This window comes from Asparagus officinalis, chromosome 3 (assembly GCF_001876935.1).
Source record: "Asparagus officinalis chromosome 3, Aspof.V1, whole genome shotgun sequence".
NCBI lineage: Eukaryota > Viridiplantae > Streptophyta > Magnoliopsida > Asparagales > Asparagaceae > Asparagus > Asparagus officinalis.
Window position 1 is genome coordinate 10554346 of NC_033796.1, and position 26522 is coordinate 10580867.

Below are 26522 nucleotides of genomic sequence, written 5' to 3' on the forward strand. Positions count from 1 at the left end.
CTCGGGTGCGATGCACGTGACTCATTCTTTCATAGTTGGGGGTAGGGTTGGGCGTCGGCCGGGTTGACCCACGGGCTGAGTGGTCCAGCCCGACATGGGTCATGATTCGGCCTGAGCCATAGTGGGCTGGATCAGACTCGGACAGTGATATACGCGGGTCACCAGCCGAGCTGGGTCCAGCTCCAGGACAAGAGAAATCGACCCGGCCCATCTTAATTTAATTTTCGCTTCGGGACACGAAAATTTAATTTTTCTAGCACAAGACCAATTTCAAAACTTTAGCTTGTTTTGCTTGAAACCAAACAAGGTGAGGGAGAAAATAGGGATTTATTAGGTATATAACATAGTCTTACACTAACCGACAAAAATAGATGTACATGCTATCAATTCTTTTTCTAAACCGGAATTGTTAAAAAAAGTCTATGGCCTCGTATGGATCTTTGTTCATATTTTAATCCTTCTATTAGGAATCATAATAGGGGTACCCGTAATTGTGCGGTTAGAAAGAGAAATATCTGTAGCAATACAACAACATATCGAGCTTGAATGTGCCAACCTATTAGGAATTCTTCAAGCTCTAGCGGATAGGACCAAATTACTTTTTAAAGAGGACATATTTTCATCTAGAGGAGCTGAGGAGATATTCACTTGTTCAACGTGGGACCGTTCATAGCGGTCATATCAATTCTACTAAATTTTTTAGTAACTCCTTTTGGGTATCGCCTTGTTTTAGCCAATCTTAGTGTAAGTTTTTTTTTTATAAATCTCCATTTTAAGTATTCCAACCATGTCAGGGTAGGTATCATGCCCTTTTATGTGATTGTCATTTCTGCGGGATAAAATAACACTAAAATACCTCGTAGTTCATGTTTGCTATATCCACTCCCAAACAGTAATTTTGGGAGTTGGATTGCCGAAAATGCCCTTTTGATGCTATATCCACTCCCAAACAGTAATTTTGGGAGTTGGATTGCCGAAAATGCCCTTTTGATGTTGAGGGTGTTTCTGGAATGGACTTGGCCTGTTTTGGTTTGGGAGAAGGACAATTTTGTCCTCACACACCCCCAAAGTTACTATTTGGGAGTGTGAATAGTTGGACCCCTCGTAGTTTCACCTACTTTCATACCCTAAGTTGCTTTTTGTTAAAATCTCCAAATGGAGTTAATTTTTTAGAGTTAATGACCAAGTTACCCTTGGCTGATATTAACCCCCTTTCATAGAATGTGGTAGGTAAAATTATAAATACAACAACAATGAGGATAAAACAAAGCTATAATTGACATGTGATCTGCACATGAAAATATTTTTAGGAATATTATAATGTGTAATTAATAGAAGGTATTAGCATGTCATGTTTAACCAGGTTGGCGTATATTAGGGCTGGGCATATTCGGATCGGATCGGTTTTAAGCCCAATCCGCATCCAATCCGAATTTTTCGGATTCTCAAAACTCTCATCCAGATCCAGATTTTTTCCCATTGATCCGAATATTCGGCCCAACCGAAATTCGGTTCGGACCGGATCGGTTTCGGTTTTGGACCGAATTAACCTGTGATTTGGAGGACCCTCACTTCTTTCAGATAATTGAGCTGACAAGTGGATCCTTTAGGCGCAAATTGCAGGTTTGGCTACAACCAACAGTGAATTGTGGACCACATATAGGAAGATGAGGATTCTGTACACAATAATTTTAAGGAATCAACATCTGACATGAAATTTTTATCAGCAGTCATTAGAAGGAAATGGAGGAAGAGGGAACAAGGAGCTAAAAGGATAGTGAACAATGAGAAACTGGTAGGTATACACTGCTGTACTTAATGCATTTCTTTGTCCATCATCCTATGGAGTCGTTACAATGAGAAACTGAGAAAATTGATAAGCTATCATAATAGTATAAATCTACTAGGCAGTATGTCTAAGAAAATCTTCTCATAAAACCTTGAAGACCAGTAAGTAGGAGGCAAAAAATGCTTCACTGACCATGCAGTTTATGCATGAGCAAACAAGGAGAAACTCTCCAGCATTTCTATAGAAAGAATGTAAGTGATGAAGGAGAAACAAACACATGCAACAGGATATCACCTATTTTTAACTATTTATATTAGAGAATTCGGGTCGGTTTTTTCGGGCGGTTCAGGGGTTCAAACCGGATCCAAACCGATTTAATCCGGTTCGGGCGGTTTAGAACATTCTTCTCATCCATTTAATCCGGTTCGGTTAACCGGCCCGCTTTTTCGGGCGGTTTTTTCGGTTGAACCGGTTTTTTTCGGTTTTTGCCCACCCCTAGCGTATATAAGTGAGAAGTTTTATAACTTGGGGTGTCTAAGTAAAAAGTGGGTGGTGAACACGTTGTTTCTTGTTTGATTTTTTATTGCTAGATTTTTTTTATTCATTATTATCAAGGTGTTTCATGAAACCACTTTTAAAATAGATCAAATTGATAAAAACCATCTTTCAAGTATTTTTATACAGAAACCACCTTATAAGTGGGTTTAGCTTTCGATCAACCACCCAAGTCAATTTCAATTCAAGTTTTATCCAAAATGCCTAAAATACCTCCATCTTCCTTCCTTATCTCTTCTCATCCACCCTACCTCCATGTTCCTCCTCCTCCTACATCCCATTTTCGACCTCCCCCTCCTAGTCCATGCTCATTTCTCCTCCGTCTACCCTCCTCTCTCCTCTTCCATATCTTTCTCCTTCTTTCTCCTTCATTTCACTTTCATCTTTCTCCCTCCTCTTCCACCCACCCACACTTCTTCCTCTTTCGTCCCACCTCACCCTCCTCCCTCATCCTCCTCCATGTCAATCATGGTTTGCATGAAGGAAAATGAGGACGGAGGAGAGGGAGGAGGAGGATGGAAGGGGTGGAATCAGTTAAGGTGGGTGAGGAAGAAGGGATGAGCTTATTTTCGATATTTAGGGTAAAAGTTGAATAGAGTTTATCTTAGGGTAATTGATTGAAAGCTAAACCCACTCTTAAGATGATTCTCGTATAAAAAAAACTTGAAAAGTTAGTTTCCATCGATTTAGCTTATTTTAAAAACAGTTTTCATGAAAACATTATTATTATGTTGTTAACAACATCTTTTTACACACAAGATAGTGGTTGGATCTCATGATCCCATCCTTTTTCTAAAAAAAAAAATACACACAAGAATGTATTGTGTCAAGAACGCATCACATTCACTAGATTCACTAGATGACTAGTCGTTATTATTAAAAAAAAGCTACATGTTTAGTAATGGGGTCCTCATTTTTAGAATTTCTAGAATACCCTCGCTGTCACATGGAAATACCCTCCTTCTAAGAAAAATCAACAAAAGTGCCATCACATTTGAAAGAATTAACAAAAATGCTTTTCCACTTGGAAACTTAACGAAAATACACTCCCTTTGAAGAAATCAACAAAAATATCACCACAGTTAGAAAATTCCAGAAGAAACCTAACAAAATGTCCATTTCCTTAACAATCCGGGTACAACATTGTCTGGCCGCACTGCTTCAGAAACGCATCGGACGCATTTCTCCCACGGTCCAGTTCCGACAAATAATTAAAACTAATTTTGAAAAAAAAGTCCATTTCCACGCATTTCACATAGTTTCTTGGAAAATATTTTTTCACATTTGTCGCCAAAAGTAATTAAAGTTGGAATTAGATTTTCCACATTAATCACTGTTTTGAAACAAAGGAATCTTTCATTTTTGTAGAGGAATACTTTATTCCTCAAAATATCTTTCCATGCGTTTTCCATGACAAAAACTAGGAAATGAATTTTCCATTTCTGAAGACCTTCTCTATAACTTTAAGAAAGCATTTCTTCATTTTTTCAACCTAGAGGAACAGAAGAAGATAAAATTATAAATAGGAAACAGGCTTCCACTTCTAAACAAACAGCCCTAAACGAAAATGAAGAAATGCCATGGAAAACAAACTACACTTTGTTTACTTATACATATAAACATATGGACATTTAAATTTCAATGAATAAATTTACTCTTTCTTTTTCTTACTCTATTTAAGCCGTAGCAACTAAAACATGGCCGGTACAAATGTTACTCTCTGCTGTAGAGTAGTACATGAACTCAACACATAGGGAAGAGCTTGTAATTCCTAAGGACAATTCAAATATTGCCATTCTTCCATTATCGCTTGCTTTGGTCATCTCACATGCCCGTACCCACACAGGGAACATAAACAATTATACAAGGCCTTTATCCCACAATATTGGAGCTGGCCCATATCAATCCCACATAATTATACAACAATTTTTAACTTACAAATGGCGAAGTGTTGCAAAACTCGAAATGAATAACTTTCAATCACAACACTACTCTGTTTTACAGTTTCCATAACCCGAATAACCATTTGCACGCCGATTTGCCTCGTCTCCTCCTCAGTCACAGGCCTGAAAACATTTTACATAATATCACAGTTAAATTTGCCTACCAAATACAAGCCTACGGTTCTCACTTCATAAGTATGTAAAACATTGACCGAATCATACTATTTAAGTAGCATTAGAGGGAATTCCACTGAGAGTTCCTGACTATATTTTGCCTAAACAATGCTTATTCCAGAAACATGTGAAACTAAAGCTTACAAAAATTGGTAAATACTCTGCCCTCATGACGAATTGACGATTACTGCATGACTTCTGCATTTTGTGAGCAGAGTAACTTATTTTGTATTTCTATGTTTCATTAAACCCTTATTAATGAAACTTTTTGCCCACTGTTACTGTAAAAAAACGGTGGTTGCATGTCACGGCATCATGCTCAACGTTGTTTCAGCTTATGAAAGGAAAGCAACCCCCTTTTAAGAGTTATTGCACAGTAGACTTTGGAATAGATTGTAAATGTTGGTGAAAGTTGCTATAATAAAGTTCATTCTAAACCTTCGGCTCTATGGCAAGGCAAGGCAGGTAACAGGTTTACGTGGTAACTGGCCTGCAAAAAAGTTTCTCTAACTCAAAGTTTCCAACCAAGGCACCTTTCAAAAAATTGGTCAGCAAATCACTTTTCTGCTCATTAACCCTTCTGTTTAATTTCTATCTGAACACCCACAAGTATTTGAACCTAAGTTCACCCTACCTTCACTAACCCACTCAGGGAGAGACATTAATGCCATTGCAAAAGGATGGTCTTGAGAAGAAAAAGTCTTGGAACAAGCTCAAGGGAGTTTAGATCTTGAATTACCCATTTGACAACTAAAAATAACATGGCAAGAAAACATACTGGAGCTTCGTCGATTCGCAAGTGTCATGCGCTTCATATCTACACCACAAGCTCATCCTCAAGATAATTGTATTCAAAAGTGAATTCAGTCTTAATCCTTTGACACCTGAAATGCCAAAACCAGCCGAAGGATGTCAGAAAAATCAGTATTATATAGTTCCTGATTTTCTAGATAACAATAGTAAAGAAAAAAAGTACCTTATCACATCAACAATATTGCTATTTTGGATACATAGCCAAGGTCTAGATCAGTTATTTTTTTGTACTGACTTATGATAATGCAGAACTCTTGAGAGGAAAAATGGACAAATTTTCAAAACCACCCTATTTGAACATTTAATCCCAAAAAACGACCTATTTTGAACTTATTTGCAAAAACCGACCTGGTTTCAGCCTTAACGCTGAAACCAGGTCGGTTTTTGTGAAAAAGCTTCCGAAACTTCACGGGAGTTGAACTCCCGTGAAGTTTAGTAAAGTTTAGTAAAGCTGCTAAACTTCACGGGAGTTCAACTCCCGTGAAGTTCCATAGTTCAAAATTTTTTTTTTGATCTACGAAACTTCACGGGAGTTGAACTCCCGTGAAGTTTAGCAGATTTACTAAACTTCACAGGAGTTAAACTCCCGTGAAGTTTCGGAATTTTTTTTCAAAAACCGACCTGATTTCAACGTCAGACCTGAAACCAGGTCGGTTTTTGCAAATAAGTTCAAAACAGGTCTTTTTTTGGGATTAAATCTGGAAATAGGTTGGTTTTGAAAATTCGTCCGAGGAAAAATTGGTGGGCTCAATATAAGTGCAATCAGATGCAACAAGAGTACGAAGAAGTGCTTATCTATCTAAGGAACTTGGTCGCATGCTGACAGTTCGATAAAAAACACCCACCTTTAATTAAATTGATAGGATTTTTCAAGTTAACTAGCTAATTTGTTTATTAAGCATATCCAGTTCAAATGAAAAACAATTATTATGGTGTAACCAGCTTGTAAAATAAATATACCATCGCTTCCTGAAATAAACTGGTACAGAAACTCTACTATTATGCTAGCTAAATTTCATGAGCATGTTATTTTCTCCAAACACATAATTTAATAGAAAATTCTCGAAACCCCTCGTACCAATCATTACATACAGACTTAGGTTTCAAAATGTTAATCCCCCTAAATGCTTGGTTCTCTCACAGGTCTAAAGGGTATATTTAACTGGACGACAGTTATAGCCAACAATAATGAACTTAAGATCTAAAAGATCAAGATTGCTAACAGATTTTGTACATGTAAGGCCTGACCCGTAAAATAATAACCCAAGTGGAAAACTCAAATTCAAACCTATTATCATAATCATTTCAAAATAAGGTAGTGAATGAAGTGAAATCCAAAAAATAAAAATAAAAAGTAACATAACAATATGCAAGCAATCTGAATTTAAAAAAATCAAAGAAGCTTGATAACATAATTGTTTCACAAGAGATACTGAATGATATCAACGCCTATTTAAGAAACAAATACAGAAATGAGGATAGAATACCATCCATGCTGTGGGCCTTCATCTGCAATATGAAAATCAAAATAGACGTATGTTCCTTTTTCATATTCATCATTAGTGACTTTTGGTTCTTCATGCCGCTGAAACCATGTGTTATATTTCTTGTGATATCTCCATGACTGCCTTTTCAGCTCTTTTGCAGCCAAATATTGCTGGTAAGTTTTCTGCAGCATATAAGATATAAAACATATGACATGTGGCGTGAAAAAGGAAATTTGACATGAATAAGAACCACAGAAATACCTGCTGATAATAAAACGAAAAGAACAAGGTATCACTTCCCAAAGGATCAAGACCCATTCTCTCCCAGAAGGTAGGATTCTGAACAATTTCATGCTGAGCTTGAGGGAAGCTGGGAGGAGTTACCGCGGGTTTCCTCTGAAAATTGGAAAAGGTTCACTAGCTTATATAAGAAATATAATAGGATCAAGAAATGTCTGTAAGCAATACAGAGCCAAGAATCCATACTGGAATATAGGTTTTTGCTCGTTCCGAGTCCTTTGGTTGAGGAAGTTTGTAGAATGCAGCCTCCAGCATTTGCATATTATAAATCTGATCACGCATGATTCCCGAGTTCCCAGCAGATCCACTAAGATTATCACCAATGGCACCGAGGTCTGAAACGCTTCTTCGTCCAATAACACCAAGGCTAGCTGACGACTGGCTTGGTTGTAATGGCTGCCCAGGAGAGAGATCAGTGTCTCTTGGTACTTGGCTAACTTCCGTCATGGCAGCAGAGCCACCAATCTGTGAAAAATAACAGAATCCCTCTACATTATCTAACGTACAAATTCCAAAACTGTCAAATAATTTGATAGTTGGTATAAAGATTCATAGCACACAACAAGATTTTGTCTCTGATTCAAAACTCTATCTCCAGAAAGTTTTGATTGCAAATGATAATTATAGAATCTGCTACAGGTGAGACGAGTTTAATGTAATAAAATTTATTTGGGCATCCATGCCATTTCTGAACTGAAACCTTAAACACTCAGCTCCGCATAAAATAAACATAGAAGTCCTAGACAAACTTAAACCCCTACATAAAGCTAAAGCTAACCTTAAATATGATTGTATTCAGACTCAAACAAATAACTAATCAGGGATCTAGATAGATCCAAAATTTGAAACAGAACATCTAGGTGCCTTTTTCCGTTTCCATGGATCTCTATCTCATCCATTCTGGATTCAGCACAAATCAGCATAAACTAAAAGCGTAGCTGAAAGCCTGAAATATGCACATAACTCAGAGAAGAATACCAACACAACCAGTTCCATTTCAAGAAGAATGTAAATGTTGGCGTTTATAATAAAGGAAGATTCTGTCAACTATTCCCTCTCACTGGGTCACGAAAACTGCTTTGACATAAAGTTCTTTGCAAGCTTGAAGCATTGAGTGTCACTCATAGAAGCTGTTTATTAGTCTCACATGGAGAAAACAAATACCAGAATTGTCTTCATATAACCCAGGATGCCTGGGAAAGAAGAATGTGTTGTCATATGCCTAGATCTGTGGAAAACTTATGTGTACTTGATAAATTTTACCAATTCATTAAGCTCATTCCAGCCAGCATAAAAGTAAGTCAAACACTGGGACTTAGCACTTCGAGAGTAATAATGCACCGAGGAAATGGACTTGTACGAGCCAAATGAAGAAAAAAGACTAACATAGATGACTGCTGATATCAAGTCCAAATCCTTCTTTGTAGTTGCATCTTTCTTATCATAAGTGCGTTTAGATTAATATTAGGCATAACTGACTATGGTAATTAACAAGCCTCAATTCGTTTAACTGAGAATATGTAATATGATTTTAATATTTGACTCAACTTGTCATAGTGCTTTTAGAACTAGGCCTTTATAAATCAGTAGAGACTATTGCATGTTGAACAATATAGAATGTAAAAAAATAACCCAACTCAAGACAGCGCCATACATTAGTAGAATTTAGCTGGACAACATTTTCCGTACTAAGGTAATTTAGCAATAATAGATTCTACATGTCAACTACTTACATAGGTCATATACTTCATTTGCAACAACGTGGTTATCAGATTTCCAACTTCAATGCACAAGTTCCACTAAGCTCTTCCAGGATGCTGACATGTCTAATACATATCTAATTTACATCCAAAATGTAGAAAAACTCACCTAATGCATATTGCATATGTTGCCTAGTTATCAATTACTTTCAGTATTCATGTATGCATGCACAACAGGCAGACAACATGCGCCCAATGATGTATATGCAGGTAATACTCAATTCACACCCTTGACAAAGAACTTGCTTGATTAAAGAAAATACATTTCCAGAGCTATTCGAAGAATAGTCAACAATGCCATAAGGCCCATAACAGAAACATCCATTAATTTAAACAAATTTGTAAATCCTATTAAACAAATTCAGAGCAGCGAATAAATTTTACTTAGTGAACTATTTTCATCTGCCCGTTTTCCATAGTCCACACAGAAGGTATCAGGCTAAAATCCTAGTTACGAGAGTTCCAGGACACAATAAAATCTTTCCAAGCTGTCCTTAAACTAGCTAACAAATAATAAACAAAAACAAATCATTGGCCAAAGGTGGAAAGAGAACAGAAAATGCTTAACATGAATATATTTTTACCATGTATGGCGACTTTGAATTTTCATCGCTCATGATCTTGTTAAGACTGGAATTTTCTGTAGATTCTACATTCATATTATCAGACAGATTAGGCTGCTGCTCGTCTCCTTTGGAGTGGCTTATATCTGCATGTTTAAACACTTTATGCAAAATAATTGAAAATCATGGCACTGGACAACAGATACTGGAAATATTGGACTTACCTGAATCTTTTGGTGAAGTTGAGATTAGAGGATGCTGAGAAGATTGTTGACGCGTTGGGGTTTGTAGCTGCGCTGATGAGGCAGAATTGAATCCCGGTTGCATATTAAGTCCTAATCCCAGTTGAGGTGACAAGGATGAGCTTTGAGAATGGAACTGTCACCAACGAGACAGAACTAGGAGTCATGCATTTACAAAATAATCTGACCACTGGGGTAGAGTGAAACAGGTATACAAAGTAAGCAGATAATCTGATGGCACCTTACTCATGTCATGCATTTCTGAATACTCTCATAAGGATACTCAGTCCAGAATGAATGAACTCCTTACAGATTGTCTTTTGTAAGTGAGTGTGTGTGCGTCTGTGTGCACACGAGGGGTGTGTTTGAGTGTGCATGCATGTGAGGGTGTGTGAGCGCACACGTGTGTGCACATGCGTGTCTGTGTGGCTGTGGAGGTGCGGCGAGTGTGTCTGTGTGTGCGCGTACTTCAGTCGGTGGGTGTGCGTGTGTGCGTGTTGGGATGCAAGGAATCAATCACTTTCAATTATCCATCAAGCTCAAACCTCATTTAATCTATTATTTTTAAAGAAGAAAATGGAAGGAAAAAAAATTAAGCATGTTGCGAGAAAAGAAAATTCATTTACAAAATTAATAAGAAAAATTACAGATCAGAAAGTGTATAAGAAAAGATGACTGCCTACTTCAACACAAAAAAGGACAGTAATCGAAATACATCCCTTATAAAGTTCCACATTCAAGAAGATAGTACCTGTTGCAAAAGCGAATTTTGTTGCTGTAAAGGGAACTGCTTCTGGTTTGCCCCTGAGAGATGAGGAACACTGAGAAGAGTATTATGACCTTGTTGTTGTACTTGTTGCAGTCTTTGCAGAAACTTTTCCCTCTGATCAGGAGCAATCTCAGGTCTTCCACGAAGCTGGCAGTGAAGAAAAGAATGTCAGGCAAGTACAGAAATCACGGATAACCTCATTGGCTAAATTAGAATGCAAGGTCAAATAAAGAATTACTGTGGAGATCCTAGCCAATAACAGTGAAATTCTAGTTACATAAAGATTGACTGACCATCAATACACCCTCTTTATAAATAAGTACCTATCGGGCTATCAGTATGGCATCTAAGTAAGATAGTGCACATGCTGAAGCAGTTAACGAACTAAAATAATGCAGGCTGATGACAGACAGATACAATGCACAAATTTTAATAAAATTTGTAATGTAAAAGGAGGTTAAGATATTATTACTTCTGATGGCAAATGATACAAGACTCAAGTTCACAGACGTAGCAAGAGAAACATACTGTCTCATTTGAATTCTGCAATGCAGCTGTACTTGGAGGTCTCCATTGAGCTCCACTAGCAACAGAAGGTGAAAAGACTCTTCCACCAATAATGGGAACCTCACCAACTTTACCATTATCATTTGAATTTGTCCCATCATTACTTTTTGCAGCCTGCTGTAATAGCATTCTATTACTTAAAGGCGACATCAAAGGTGAAGCAGCGCCACCACTTCCCATTCTCTCATCAGCTGTTAAAATATTTCTCTTATTCATGTCAGATACTGCAGAAACTGAACCAAGAGCTCCATTGCTTGAAATCCCACTGGCTGAACTCGTAGAAGCAGTGACCGCTGCTTGACTAGATATCCCTCTGTTAATGCCTCTCCCAAGTCCAATTTCAGGTATGGCTGGAGATGGTCGACGGCCAGGGAAGGTACTGTTATCATCCTCCTTGACTGAATTTGAGTTTGAAAGCGATGGAGATGCAGCAACAGTTGGGCTCTCCATCATACCTCGAACAGCCACTGGACTAGAAAGTACTGAAGCCACACCAGGCCCTCCACCTAATGGCCGAGCAGAAGCATTAGGCGTAGTAGGTGGATTAGGTCCTGTTGGTGTTCCAGGACCAGGACTGGGTGAAGGTGTCGACACCGAAGATCCAGTAGCTCCAGTTTTAGAGGGTGGAGTTTTAGGAGCAATCTCTGAATTACTATCCTGAGAAGCAGTTTCTTCCCTCTGATCTTGATCAGTAGTCTGCTGACTGGTTAATGACAGAGCACCCTGGCAAGCAATGAGTAATAGTTAATCTTAACCGATGCATGATCAACCAAGAACGAAATCCAAAGTTTATAATACATTATATAGAGGTATTAATCCAATAAATGACTCAAAAAACGACAAATATGCAAGCACATCTGTATATCTGAACATTAGATTCAAAGCATCGAAGAAAATGATAAACTGTTATTTCTGATGATTGATTTTCCATTTAATGTGTAGCTATAATACAAAAAAGGCAGAGAGATTCAAATTAAAAGAATTTTGATTCAGTTTTCTAATAAGAACAATTACCTTCAAGTCTTCAACATACATGAGATTTTAATAAAAGCATCTCTAATGCACGGAGTGATAAAAAACCCATCAAACCAGATCTGGTACATAACAGGCTTCAATTTTCCCCTCTTTGTGCAGGATTTGCTGCATGAATCGATCAGGAAGTGTACATGCTGAATCAACTTCCAGGTGTGTATTGAATCCGTGTTAGCTTTTACATAAAATGTTTGAACTCTTTAGTTAGTACTTTGTTGGAACTTAATTACCCAAAACCTACTAATTATACCCCTTTTCTTATGCACTCTCTGATTCTATCTGTCTTCTCTTTCTCTTTTATATTTGAAACGAGCCGATACTACACAACATCTTCCCCACAATCTAACCACCAAATGATATGAGCAACACCGACGATGAAGGAAGACCATGGATGAGAGAGGAAGATGGAATGAAGTGATTTTTGACATTTGATATTATCTAAATGCAAAGGTTACTAGGGAAATTGATGTATGGCAACTTTCACTAACAAAATAAAAAAAGGAAAGAATAAAGCTGAACAAGAAAGAAAAGAAAAGAAAAGAAAAGAAAAAGATGGCCAAAACATCTTTTACTATCAGAATATTGATATTCAAGATTTTTTTTCTTATAGACTTGTTGATAGAAGAAAATTAGTTAAGAATTTTTATTGATTTAGCGATCGCTTTAGAACCTAAGTTTTAAGGAAGTTTTTTTAGTACGACTAAAACTCTTTTAATTAAAGAGTAGTTTCTTGCTGAAAGCTTTATAAATCTACAGAAGAATAATTACCTCCAGGAAAGGTATGGTTCTGTTTATGAAATGAATTATGATTTGTTGAGATTGTATGATGTAACCTTGGATATAAAACCCTAGCTTTTCGAGGTTTATTAACTTAATTGGCATAAAACTGTTGACCTAGGTGTGAAGCAGATCACACTTGCGATAGGTGTGATGCCAAAGGAATGAAGGATTGATCCTAAAAAGAGCAATTCCTACCATCCCCTTCTGTCCTTTCTCAACAATAGCCAAAAACTCATCTGCCATTGCTCTTCTCTCAAATCCATTATATTCCCCCTCACAAATCTTGGTTATACTTCGAAATTATGTTTTAATGCTTTGATTTTACTATTTGTGCTTTCAAATTGATGATTAATGGAACTTCTTAGAAAGATTAATGGTTGTTGTTTGATTTGGGGCTTGGGCTTTTTTTTCAAAAGAGTTTTCATTGTTATGACTGGTTTGATAGTTAGGGTTAGTTTAATTATTAATATGTTTCAAATTAGTCTTATTTCACAGTTTAATTACTTTATGATGGAAAAGAATTATTCATGTTCTAAGTTAGGCTTCAGTCTAATTTCTTTTGAGATTTGCTTCGGTACTCTGAAAATAGGATTTTATTTAATTTTTAATTAAAAGGTCAACTCTGTAATTTTTCCTCTCTTCTTCCCCACTGCAATCTAGCCCTTCCCTTCTTTCATCAGTTATCATCGTAAACCTTGCAAACATTAAATGACCATGCGCCTTCTTTCATCAATTATCATTGTAAACCTTGCGAAATGATTATGCACACCATTTACTTCACTAATTAGAGCTTGATCCAGTTGGCTAAGGTTTCGTTGAACCCATCTGTTCTCCTAACTTTTGCAATTTAAAATCTCCTTATTTAGTTTCAAAATCTTATTCATTAGGTTTTTCTAAGGAAAAACTTTCTCCGAAGAACATTTCAAATCCCTCTCTAGCTATGTATTCATTAACCTAGCAAGAGCATATTTTCCTTTTTTTCATCCATCACCATTGTGAAACAAACCCACAAGCACTGTTTTAAAAAATCTCCGCCTAGTCCGCTTAGGCGTACGCCTAGGCCTAGGCGGTACCTAGACCGTCTAACTAGCGCCTAGCGCCTAGGCGGTATTTAGGCTGCCCACCTAGATTTTACGAGCGTTTAGGGGAGCATTGTCTGCTTACGTGGATTGCACCCTATAGGCCTTGATTGTGATTTTATGTGTCGTAGCCTACACGTCCTCCAAACTCCATTAACCTCCAAATATGAACACCTCCACTACCTCCTCCGATCTTCAGCAAAACCTCATCGACCACCACTTAAATGAAGAAAGAAAAAAAACGCCCAGAAACCGCTTAGGCGTCCGCCTAGACGACTAAGCGCTGGACGCCAAGTCCGACGCCTAGAAACGCCCAACATGTAATATAACATTGCCCACAAGATAGATGGAGAGAAATAAAAGGTCGAATTGAGATGGGATTGATTGAAGGAACAAGAGGAGAAGGCATACAAATGACGAATGAAGAAGAATAAAATGAAATTTGGAATTTTTCTGTACGAACGATGATCGCTGAGATGTTGTTCTTTGGTGATTGCTGAGCGAGGGGGGCGATTTATCTGAACAAAGAAGATGAGGGGAGGGGAATACACCATGTAATTACCCTTGAAAATGTAACAAATTACGGAACCAACAGTGCAAGTCCAAAAAACGTCGCTCCGATAATAGAGAATGATTTTTGCAGACTTTATCTACTAAAAAATATTTTTTGGAGTACCAAAGCTGCTGACATGTCTTTTTTCAACTACATACTGTTTCCTAACAATTCTTCATACATAATTTTATCAAATATGTATAAAAATATTACCTAATTATTTTGTCATATCGACCATGAATCCGTATCCCAATTTCATTTTTTTCACGTGTATAATTGCATCATATACCCGTATTCATACATGCATCCATGCAACAAAAAAAAGCATACTAACTCACATAAAGGTCGGACATCAAGAGAATCTCATTATAGTAAGTTGTTAATAGGAGAAACAATCATCTAAAATGTGTAAAAGAAGATACTGAGAGTAGGACATTAACGAAAAAAGATTACACAAGAACAGAATAGCAAAGAAAATAAACGAACACTAAATTGTAAATAAATCAAGAAGTGATGGAAGGACTAATCCATGAAAGAGAAGCCTAGTGACTTATAAAGTCAGTAAGTTCAGTTGTGATAAATATCATACAGCATAAAACCATCAGAACTTCCATCCACAGGATCACTGGAAGGAATATTTCTTCAAAATAATATATAAGAGTAACACATAAATCAAAATGTAAATAAGAGGTTACCTTAGCAAGACCAGAAGGAAGGGCGACCAGATCTTCAAGTGCTTCTACCTCTAATGGTAAAGAGCTGTAAAATCCATCAACGTCGTCGAACCGTTCAAAATCATCCTTTAAAGGCGGGCTCAAGAAGTTAGAATCGTACATGTCAAAATTATCAAACATATAAATTTTTTTAGTAGAAGCCCTACCTGATTGCATTCCACATAATCTTCAAGAAACTCTTTAAGGTCATTAACCTGATCAGGACTCAACTCATCGTTATCTAGCAGTCTCAATATCAACTCCAGCTTCATTATATGAGCCTTGTGCCTACCAATGGATGTTTCTAGGTGTGCCTAACAAAAGTTAAAGAACAAGTAAAACCGTGGTTCTATCTTTTTATACCCTGATTACATTGTTACCATAATCTTTTATTGACACATCATCTAGTTAGAACACTTTTTCCCAACGTACCAGCCGAGGGTTCTTTGTTTTTCCTTTCTTCCCAGAAAAACCTTCAACTTCAGCTTCAAAGTTATCAATCTGACTTTCCAAGTCTCCAACCTATAATGCCAAAGAAGAGCATTAGTTAAATAACTTAATATTCTACAACAATTGTTCAAAAAATCCTAGTCAGAAAGAAAACGGAATCAACTCAAAATCAACATGAGAATGTGAACAGTACAGTCTGCATAGCAAAAAATCATTCTAAACATTTGAAAAAAGCCAGTCTACCTGGAAAATAATTTCTACAGTCAATAATTACAGAATCAGGATATTCAATAGAGCATCAGCAAGTTGGCATAGAACAATTCATGTGGTAATTTTATGAGGCAGTGAGTGGTACTTCCACATAAACCAAAAATTAGTAATATAGGCATTCAACCAAAATGGTCCAAGTTCCCATGTCCAAAATAAATAATGTTTGTGATGATGCAACTTCTGAAATATCATGATCATCCCAGATGTCAGCACTGCATAACGGCAAAATATGCTGACGATTAGCAAGACCCTGAACATGATATTGAAACCATGTATGCTTGTGCCAATGAATAATCCTTGAGCATCTTAGTCCTTTTCTTGTTGAGGAAACGATAAACTGGATTAACAGGTGTATGTGTGTGCACGCGAGTAGTTGTGGAATGTGATCATAAACAAAGGAAAGGAGGAGGAAAAAAGAACCTAAAAATGAAGATTGACATCCACCCACAAGCATTTAGATATAAATATTTTAACTAGCAAGACATAAAGATGTAAACCTCATATATAATATAGGTAAAATTGATCACATACCACATTGTTCAACCAGTCCCTAGTCTCAGATTTAGCCTTCTCTTTTGGATCCTGTCACAGATGTTCATGATAATAACAGAGAAAATGAAAATCCTTGAGTAAGATGTATGAGCATAGAACTTGGTGATAAATACATGTAATCTTTGCGTAAATATCAATATGCAGTGGAGAATACACTAAACTTGAAGAATAAACCTCACAACTTGAAAAAAAAGAAAATAACGAGAGAAATATCTATAAATTAAACAGGCCACAAATTTAAAGCGGATTTTCTAAAAATTGACACTGTTGTGCGAGTCTAGGTTTCGGCCCATAGAAAGGCGCGCTCACACGCGCATGTTAGAAGATAAAAGTTTAACTCTTAACTCTCACCATAATTTCGGAGTTGTGGTCTAATTGTTAAGAGGGACTTTAAGAATACTCACCTATCTCCTCAGAGAAAAGCACCCCTCTTCACAATATGTTGCGTTCGTGTCATTAATTGGATTCTCTCCCACTTAGCCAACTCCATGTATTTTTTAAAACCTCTCTTTCACTCTGAGTTATAATTCTTCTGCCACGTCCAAACTAAGCCCAACTTCACATACCTCTCTCCAAAACAAGAACCCAATGCCCTGAGTTATATTTCTTCTGTCATGTCCAAACTAAGCCCAACTTCACAAATCTCTCTCCAAACAAGAGCTCAGTCTCAAATCCAACAAATTGCTATCCTCGACCTGTCTTAGAGTCACATCCATATCCTCTTAAGAGAAAGTCGGTATCACTCAAATTAATTAACAAGAAGCAAGGAGCAAATTCCCAATCTGGTCCTCTCAAATCTATTTTGCCAGCTCCAATTTTCATTTCACCACTTGCCAATCCATATGCCAACGCTCCACTAAATCGAGACAAAAATTTGAACGTGTGATTCTAACTATTAATGCATTGACAAATTTCATTTCATAAAAAATATTACTTCAGTTTGTGAAGGAAGAAATTGATATAGTGACAGATGGAATGTGAAGAGGTTGCAAGGTTGGTGGCTAGGAAGCTGAGCACATTATAATTTGAGAACCATGGTCACTCTTTAATCATGACTGCTTTGTTGGGAATTTAACGCCTAAACCCCTAATGCAACGGAAACGCAGTATAGAAAAAGTACACCAAGATTTAACGAGGTTCGGCAACTGCCTACGTCCTCGGGAGCCACACAGATAATTTCTTATTAATTAAACAAGAAATTACAATTTAGGAGCGTATCTCAAAACTGAGATTTCTCAGATAAACACTGTAGCTACAGTGTTAATGATTAAAGGGTATGAACCCTATCAATTATCAACTTGAGAACAAATGAATAACCCACTATAAAAAACCCCTTTTTATATTCCTCTCTCTCCTTAAATCTTTTTCTTAATCTCCCCTCAAAATCAATTGAGCGCTGGAGATGGGAACGCTGCTGCGTTCTTGGTCGCCGCCAGAAGAAAAATCGGAGGAGGGGTAAAAAGCTTCAGCCACCGAAACCCTAGCGGGGGGTTTAAATAGGCGGATGGGGGGATGAGCTGGCGACAGCCTGTCGCCAGCGACCCGCGGACGCCAAAAGAAGGGGGGCGAACGCAGAGGTCGAAAGACGCAGAGCTCGAATGGGGGGTCGAACGCAGACTTCGAAGGGTGCGTTCGCCCAACTCTGCGTTCGCCGAAGTGTGCGTTCACCGAAGGATGGCGTTCGCCGTCTTCGCCTGCATCATCCCCGCCATTCTCGAGCTCGTCGGAGCTCCTCCGCCGTCGGTGATAACCGGAGCTCGCCTGCGGTTCGTCGCCCACGCACGCCTGCAACATCCATGAGCTCGCCGGAGCTCTTCGCCGGTGCAGAGGTTGGTATCCACCCCCAAATTAACAATTTTTAAGCAATACAACTTACTCAATATATTACGAGTTGATGTATTCAAGAATAAAGTGTCAAATGAGATATAATTATCCAAAACAAGCTGCTATATACTTTACAAGTTTTCTTTTCCCAAGTGATCAAGATATTAAACATAGAAATGACCCTGCTATATCAAAATGACCAATAATTATTTTATGTCAAGTCACTGAAATCCGTCATTTTAATTGATGGGAAGCATCCCAAGTGATTATAACAATTCAATTTGTATTTAATTATAGGAAAAATTGCTTCAAGGCCCCAAAAATGAAAATACAATGTGGTCCAGCCCCCTGTATTATTTTTCATGTGTATTAGCCCCAAAAAGAAAAAGTTAATGTGATTCTGCCCTTTTTACAATTTCCAAGAGAATTAATTCCCAAAAAACCCCAAACTATCCTCTTCTTCTTCTTCTTCTTCTTCTTCTTCTTCAGATCTTCTCCTTCTCCTCTCATCTCCTCTTCCACCCTCTCTCCAACCTCGCTGGATACCTCCAACACCGCCGCCACCTCCGCCTCCCCTCGACCTCGTCGACTCCATCCTCAGTCGTAGCCCCCGCCGTCACCATCGCTACCCTTCTTCCTCTTCTTCTTCTCCTCCTCTGTCTACCCCTCTTGAGTTTTGAGGGTTCCGTTCTCTCCCCCGTCGCCCCATCCCCCCGAGATAGAGCAGATCTCCGTCGCCTCCAACGCCACGTCAGCCCCTCCCCTCCACTCTCTCCCTGTTGTCAAATCCTTGGGCTGGACCCCTTTGGGTCAATCTCAAGAGAGAAGATCCCAGGAGAAGGATCATCTTGGGTTTTCCAAAAAATCAAACGCTGAAGCTCCCCAGTGACTTTATTTAGCCCCAGTTTGCCTCCAGGGAGCCACGTGTGAGTTGGGTGATCAATACTCTGCCACAAAGTTAAATTGGGATTTGACCCATCCCTCAAAACAAGATTTCCACTATCAAGAAGCACAGCAATGGTGGATTTAGAGGTCGTGGTGATGTTTGTGGACCAAATCAAGGGGTTTGAATGGTTTGAGAGGACTAGATTGCCATTGGTGGAGATTTTGAGCTCTATTTGGGTGTGATCAGAGATTGGGGTTGCTCTGTTCGCAACCCAAACTGGGGTGAGCTGAGAGACCCTGTCGAGGCTGTACCAGATCCCTATGTAGTAGTAAGGGGATTTACCTGGTCTGAAGAAACCCAGCTCAAATTTTCCTCCATTAGAGATCAGCTTGGTATCTCCAGAGAGAGAGTCTTTGACGGTGATGGAGTCTGAAAACTGAACTCAATTGGGTTGTGACCGTGTTGAGTTCATTGAGGTGTTGTGCTACTGACGCGCCTTCCGCCATTTTCAGATTGAATAACCGCCGCATCAAATGAACTTTGTTCGCGGCTGATGGCTTCTCATACATGTTTGAGAGTGCTGCCATAAGACCCGCCGTGGTCTTCTCCTTCGCTATGTTGAACGCAACATTGCGAGTCAACGTCAATCTGATAACTCCGAGGGCTTGTCTATCTAGAAGGTTCCACTCTTCTGCCTTCATAGAATCTGGCTTCTTCCCCGATAGTGGTTGATACAGATTTTTCTGATACAGATAATCCTCTATCTGCATTTTCCAGAATCCGAAATCTGTTCCATCAAATTTCTCAAGTCTCATTTTTCCTTCATCTGCGGCCATGGCTCCCACTTGAATCTGACTTCCTTTAGATTGTTTCACGCTACGATACCAGTTGTTGGGAATTATCCGCCGGGGCTACGCAAAACCCCTAAAACAGTAGAAACACAGTATAGAGAAAAGTACATTAAGATTTAACGAGGTTCAACAACTGTCTACGTCCTCGGGAGCCATACAATTAATTTCTTATTAATTAACAAGAAATTACAATGCAAGAGCAGAAAGGTATGAACCCTATCAATTATCAACTTGAGAACAAATGAATAACCCACTATAAAAAACCCCTTTTTATATTCCTCTCTCTCCTTAAATCTTTTTCTTAATCTCCCCTCAAAATCAATTGAGCGCTGGAGATGGGAACGCTGCTGCGTTCTTGGTCGCCGCCAGAAGAAAAATCGGAGGAGGGGTAAAAAGCTTCAGCCACCGAAACCCTAGCGGGGGGTTTAAATAGGCGGATGGGGGGATGAGCTGGCGACAGCCTGTCGCCAGCGGCCCGCGGACGCCAAAAGAAGGGGGGCGAACGCAGAGGTCGAAAGACGCAGAGCTCGAATGGGGGGTCGAACGCAGACTTCGAAGGGTGCGTTCGCCCAACTCTGCGTTCGCCGAAGTGTGCGTTCACCGAAGGATGGCGTTCGCCGTCTTCGCCTGCATCATCTCCGCCATTCTCGAGCTCGTCGGAGCTCCTCCGCCGTCGGTGATAACCGGAGCTCGCCTGCGGTTCGTCGCCCACGCACGCCTGCAACATCCATGAGCTCGCCGGAGCTCTTCGCCGGTGCAGAGGTTGGTATCCACCCCCAAATTAACATGCTTAGGATGCTTGATCATAATAAGAGAGCGATAAATATAGCGTGTGTCTCATACTTTGGGGAGTAATATTAAATATTACATAATGAGAGGCTAATTTCCATATGAAAGACTTGCAGCCTATATCCTAAAAACCCCACAAAATATTCACCAACCATCATATCCTGTTAATTTATTTCTCCAATGAATAACTAGATCTGACTGGTTTTATGTAAATTAACATGAAGGTGCAACAAACTCACAAAGAACTTGTGACGTTACAAGCTGCAGAGACTTTAAACTGATGGCACAGTGACATACAGGCAAAGAGATAAATATTGCTTACAGTTTTGGGTTGTTGACCAAGCCCTTCTTTGGAGAAGGCTTTTGTTTTAGTCTCCTTCTCGCAAATTTTGAATCTTTCCATTTCACGCTCAATTAGCTTCCGAGCATCCATGAGAGCCTGCTCATAAGAGGCACTAACCTAAGTCAAAAATATATTTAAAAATGGATTATTGACCCAGAATCACAGAAGTTTGCCTATGCTGAACAGCTGAAGAAATTATTCGCTCCAAATCAGTCAGCTAACAGCCATCAGTAAAGATGATCAAAGAATATGAGCTAAAATCTTAAAACTAATTATCCATTTGTATGCAAAACATTTACACTCAATTTATACGATATGCAAGTGAGAAATCATTCAAATCCAAGATAGAAAGAATACTCATATTACAGAAATCCATAAAGTAAGGCCACTACACGTTTTATATGGACAAAAATATTAAAACGCCAACTTCAACTCACACCATTTTTGTATAAGCACCTCACTTTTTGTTCCGCCAAAGAGTTTTCAAAATTAAGAATAGCTTAAGCTGTTAAACGTCGGTTGCAAAACTATTAAAGGTCCCAATGAGAAAATCATCCACCAGGCAGAAAAAGAAGATAATACATTTGAGTCTAAAGCACAAAATTTCAGCCCCCAGACTCAACTATACAAGAATTGAACACTGAACTACAGTAGTCCATCACTGTTGACAGGTTTAGTTGGAAATTAACAGTGCACTACTGATACTAAACATCAACAGAAATGTTCACACAGCATCCAAAAAATATGCACTCCATACTATCAACAATCCCTAATCATCAATGGCTCTCATTTCATCTATCTTGTTAACTATAGTATCCATCTTATTCCTCATGGTTGCGTCCCCAAAATACAAATCCTCATCACTACCCACACCACCACACTAGCTAATCTTAAAACCACGCATATAGTATCAAGAAAAAGAATGCATCAGAAGTGTGGGTTTTTTAGATTTAAGAGCATAAAAGATAAAAAAGATGAGTACTTAAGTTACAGAATTTGAATACATTGATGTAGTGTGTACTGAAACAAACTGCAGTCATACACACACAATCCTGTTACATTCAACCTAATGTAGAAACTACAGAATAACTATTAAGTAGTAAGGTGACTAAGTTACAATGAAAAATCTTGGCCTAAATAGTAAGGTGCATTCTTATGATCGAATACATAGTAGTTTTACATGGCTGTACATCTGTTGTCATTGGTATTTGGTTTTTGTTTCCTACAACTTATTGGGATTGTGTCTTTGATTCTTTCTATAACTTCATGAGAATTAGATAGACATAGTAGTTTTACATGGTTGTGCATCTGTTGTCATTGGTATTTGGTTTTTGTTTCCTGCAACTTATTGGGATTGTGTCTTTGATTCTTTCTATAACTTCATGAGAATTAGATAGGGTTAGAGATCTATCATGATTAGGAAATTGGGTCTCATTATTATTAGGAGTTTGAATCCTATTCTAATTAGAAAGTTAGGCTAGAGATAGGATTTTGGTTTTCCTATATATATTTTTCTATTGTTGGAGGAAAAATCAATGAGAGGGGAGAGAGCCAATATTCTTGTAATCTAAGATTAGCAGAGGGCGTAACCTGATTCAAGAATATTGTGCGAGAGACGAGGGTTTAGTAGTCTTTGTCCGTGCAAAAGATTACATCATTGGGAGAGGGTTTCGCGGTCATTATCCGTTCAAAAGATTGTAAGGAGAGAGTTTTGGAGAGAACATGAGAGTTGATTATATATGTAAGGTTGAGAGATTAAGAGACGATAGTTGAGTGGTTCCTTTTGTAGTTCTCCCTAATACATAGTGGATTTCTCGTATTGTTGTCTCGTGGACGTAGGTCAAAGTTGGTTGACCGAACCACGAAAATCTATGTGTTCTTTCTTCTTGATTGCAATTGTTTTCTATCTTATTGATAGTGGATTGGCTTCCGAGTTGCGAAGATCGTAGTACGCAGGGGGACTAAAATTCCCCAACACAACTTGCACTTTATCAGCCTTAATAACAAGGTTGTTGGGGTCCATTAGGATATTGAAACTATCCCTTTCATATTTTTTTCACCTAGTAGCTAACTGTTACTGCAAGAGGACCACCTACAACTAGCAGATTGGAAAGGGTGTAGGTGAAAGTAGTTGTCAAGTTCACTTAAGAAAATCCACAATCAAAAGCCAATCAAGCCACCACATATCACAGGCTGAAGGAAATAATGCCACGAGCCAGGAAAGTGGAACTTCTAGAGTGCTAAGAGACTTTCGTATTACAAAGAAACAAAACAAAATTTATAAACAGTAAGGTGGATATAAAATTAAGATCCTCTAGATTCAGTTTCATCAAAACATGATAATGAAAATTCTAAACCTTTCTATAAAGCAAACGACATAAATTTCACACAAACAGAAGTGAAGAACATGATACTAACCTTCTGTGTCCAATGTTTAATACATTTAGCAAAATTGCATGAACCAGAATGCAATAAAACAACCTATCCTCAATCTCCACGAAACAACAGTTTCTACTAAATGAAGAAAAAAAGAATTTGTGTAAACTTACTTCTACTTAACTTTTAATTTGCTTAAAAGAAACTGATGACATAATACATCAGTTATAATATAACATTTACTAAGTCTCCAACAAAAACTAACCACAACCAAACAAATACGCCATAAATTCAAGCATACTTTTAACCAATATTCAAGCTAAACGCATTAAACCCCTAGTAAAATAACCGCAACGGGGCCAGAACCCTAACCTTTTTATCCTTTATCTCGCTCGACTGAATCCACGTCTTGATCTGATCGCGATATCTCTGCAGCTTCTTGATCTCCTTCTTGAGATCCGCTTCAAACTTCTCCTTCTGGTTCGCATTCTCCGTATCATAAACCTACGAACAAAAAAACGAATAAATCCGTCAGCCGAATTCAATAATCCGTTGCCAAATCAGCAAAAGATCGAATCTTCACCTTGTTCCAGATGCTATCGAAGACGTCGACGCCCTCTTGCACCTTCTTCAAGACCCTATCGATCTCTCCCTGGAGTTTTCTGCTTGCTCCCATGCTGGAACTGGGGGTACTTTTACAAAATCAAGCATTCAAAAGCTTCAATTTGGGGCTTGGGATTGATTGCTTCTAGGGTTTTAGGGGTTTGAAAGAGAAATGATAGAAGACGAAGCCTGCCGCAGGAGTAGCTTTAATTTTACGGATAACCAGCTGCCTGTCGGAACTCGGACAGTCCTTGACTGGCAAATTGCGAAAGCTCCGGGGTCCTTCCTGCACATCTTAAAGGTGTCTAGATAGTTTGGGCCTTGCGTTGTTCTACGGCCCAATACATGTCCGAAATTTCTTAGCCCTAACAACAGTGACGGGCCGCTCACGAGGGCCGCGGGTTGTAGCCTAATTATTACGATGGGCTAGATGTATTTATAGTCTGATAAGACACTACCCTAATTTTAAAGAAAAATTCCTTAAGGATCCAAAATATGCGACCAATAAGGGGGACAGTTGAGGTATCCCCCTCTTATTGGATAATGAGTGAATGATGACCGACTCATTATTCAATAGGAGGGGGACACCTCACTTGTCCTTCCTATTGGTCCTATATTTTGGGTCCCTGTAGCAAAACTCAATTTTGAAACTCTCCTAGATGCTACTTGTGCTTCAAGATGCAGCACGAGCCACGGCCCACTTGCATTTGTGAATGGTAATGGAAGCAACGCGATGATTTGTGCTACGTGGTCTCCTCATACTAGAACGGTATATGACAGTCAATTGTTCCTTTCATTTACCTAGTTTTAGAATGCTATTGTCATATTTTGTGGTTTTCTATATCTTTATAAGATATTCTGCATATACACCCCCCAGATCTATATAATTGCAAATTTACCTCCAAAATTAAATAGTCGTTAGTTTTATCCCCCGAACTCTCCAGGAGTTAAACTTTATTTAGATATAGAGCACAAAGCTATCAGAGATTTTTCATTAATTATTAATTAGATATAGAGAGAAGGAGAGAGAAATATACTTGAAAATTTTTACCCTCCCCTTATCCCCATAGAGCATGAATCCAACAAATTATGCATCCAACACCAAATACAGAGGCTTTATGCAAATGGCAAGGACGAACATTATTAGCCCACAAACTATTCTAGTTGCGCCCTTGCTAACCTCATCATGGCTCCGGAGCACAAAAATTACCATCCCATCCTCGCCCAGTGGGGGGGGGAAAGAAAAAGAAAAGAAAAAAGAAAAACCTACCATCGACCATATTGCCTCTAATATTGCGAGATTCACTACTTTTTGGTCAGGTGCTGAAGAGGACAAGCTTGCAAGGAGACTTCATAGGGCAGCTTTTAACCTTGGTCTTCAAGAGCTCGCTAAGAAGAGTGCCCCAGATGCCTCCGGTGACAACTTCCTCGCCGATCACTAGATTTCTACTGCCAGCCATGTTCCTTGGTCGTTGCTTTTTCATTTTTCCACCTGGATTTCATTTTGTTGTTAGAAGAAATCCTCAAACTAAGTTGTTATACCTTTTGTGAGTTATAGACAGAGCTTACCTATGGTTAGTTATTTTTGTCTTTTAGTTGGGGGAAATGCGATCAGATTTAGTTTGGTAGATGACGACAAATGTCCGCTCCTTATACGCTTCTTCTACTGTATTTTCCCTCTCTGGAATGATGTAATCTCTTTTTCCGTATCATGTTAAAAAGATTAGGTTTTGTTTATCAACATTCAAGATAGACACCAAGCATCTTAAATCTCTGAAACACTCACGGTCGGTGGAACATTTTCTAATGTGTAATCATCCTACACGTGCAACCTCACAAGGGAGGCCCATTATAAAACACACTCGACAACAAGCCCAACGTTCATATTCTCAGAACCCAAACCTCACTCGGACCCATTCCCCGATTAAAACCAACAGCGTCCAACCAAACCCAGAGTCCCCTTTTACCCGCTCCGTGTACCCAATATCCGCATTGACTACGCCGTGACCCCCCACCGCCGATGGCTTCTTGCGAAATGATCAGAGATACGCAGCTCTTATTTATTTTCTCCGCCACATAAAAGCCACTTGCAAATTGGGACCCATTACCTGTGAGAGCGCTCAGCCAACCACGTTGTCCCTGCTGCCTCCGAGCTCGGCTATCGAGGAAGTACACGTGTACCGCACGAGTCCGACGTGTACTCTTGCTGACGTGGCGGGTCCCCGCTGCCCTTTATAAAAAGAGCGCCTTTTTCGCTCTTCCCAGCACAGTGGCACTACCATCACAAATTGAATTCCAAGAACCGGTTAACGGTCGACTCCAAAGCCCTCAACCCTCAAAATTTCCCCTTTCTGAAATAGGACTGAAATCCTGACGGAGATTTCACCGTGGCCGTTAAAGATGACGGAGGGGAGCACACGAAAGCTAGTGGTAGAAGTATGCTGCGCCAAGAACCTAAT

The 26522-nt window shown here is 38.8% G+C and overlaps 2 protein-coding genes across 3 annotated transcripts in view; one reads left to right on the forward strand and one right to left on the reverse strand.

Annotated features, from left to right (window-relative positions):
* LOC109832947 (general negative regulator of transcription subunit 3-like) lies at nt 3972–24330 on the reverse strand. Of its 2 annotated transcripts, none has more exons than XM_020400448.1 (16): nt 24044–24330; nt 23833–23964; nt 21064–21180; nt 16371–16421; nt 15552–15641; nt 15287–15433; nt 15102–15206; nt 10924–11685; nt 10378–10542; nt 9609–9762; nt 9406–9530; nt 7248–7526; nt 7023–7157; nt 6762–6943; nt 5240–5345; nt 3972–4410 (listed from the first exon to the last, which is right to left on the reverse strand). In XM_020400448.1, exons 1-15 carry the CDS (start codon nt 24134–24136, stop codon nt 5279–5281), a joined length of 2604 nt encoding a protein of 867 aa, XP_020256037.1. In that variant the 5' UTR covers nt 24137–24330; the 3' UTR covers nt 3972–4410; nt 5240–5278. The 2 variants fall into 2 exon arrangements, with proteins under 2 accessions (XP_020256037.1, XP_020256036.1); XM_020400447.1 differs by having other exon boundaries at nt 21064–21201.
* LOC109834614 (FT-interacting protein 1) overlaps nt 26464–26522 on the forward strand; it is a 3294-nt gene continuing 3235 nt past the window's right edge. The window contains 1 exon segment of the mRNA XM_020402650.1: nt 26464–26499. Within this exon segment, the coding sequence (XP_020258239.1) occupies nt 26464–26499 (36 nt within the window).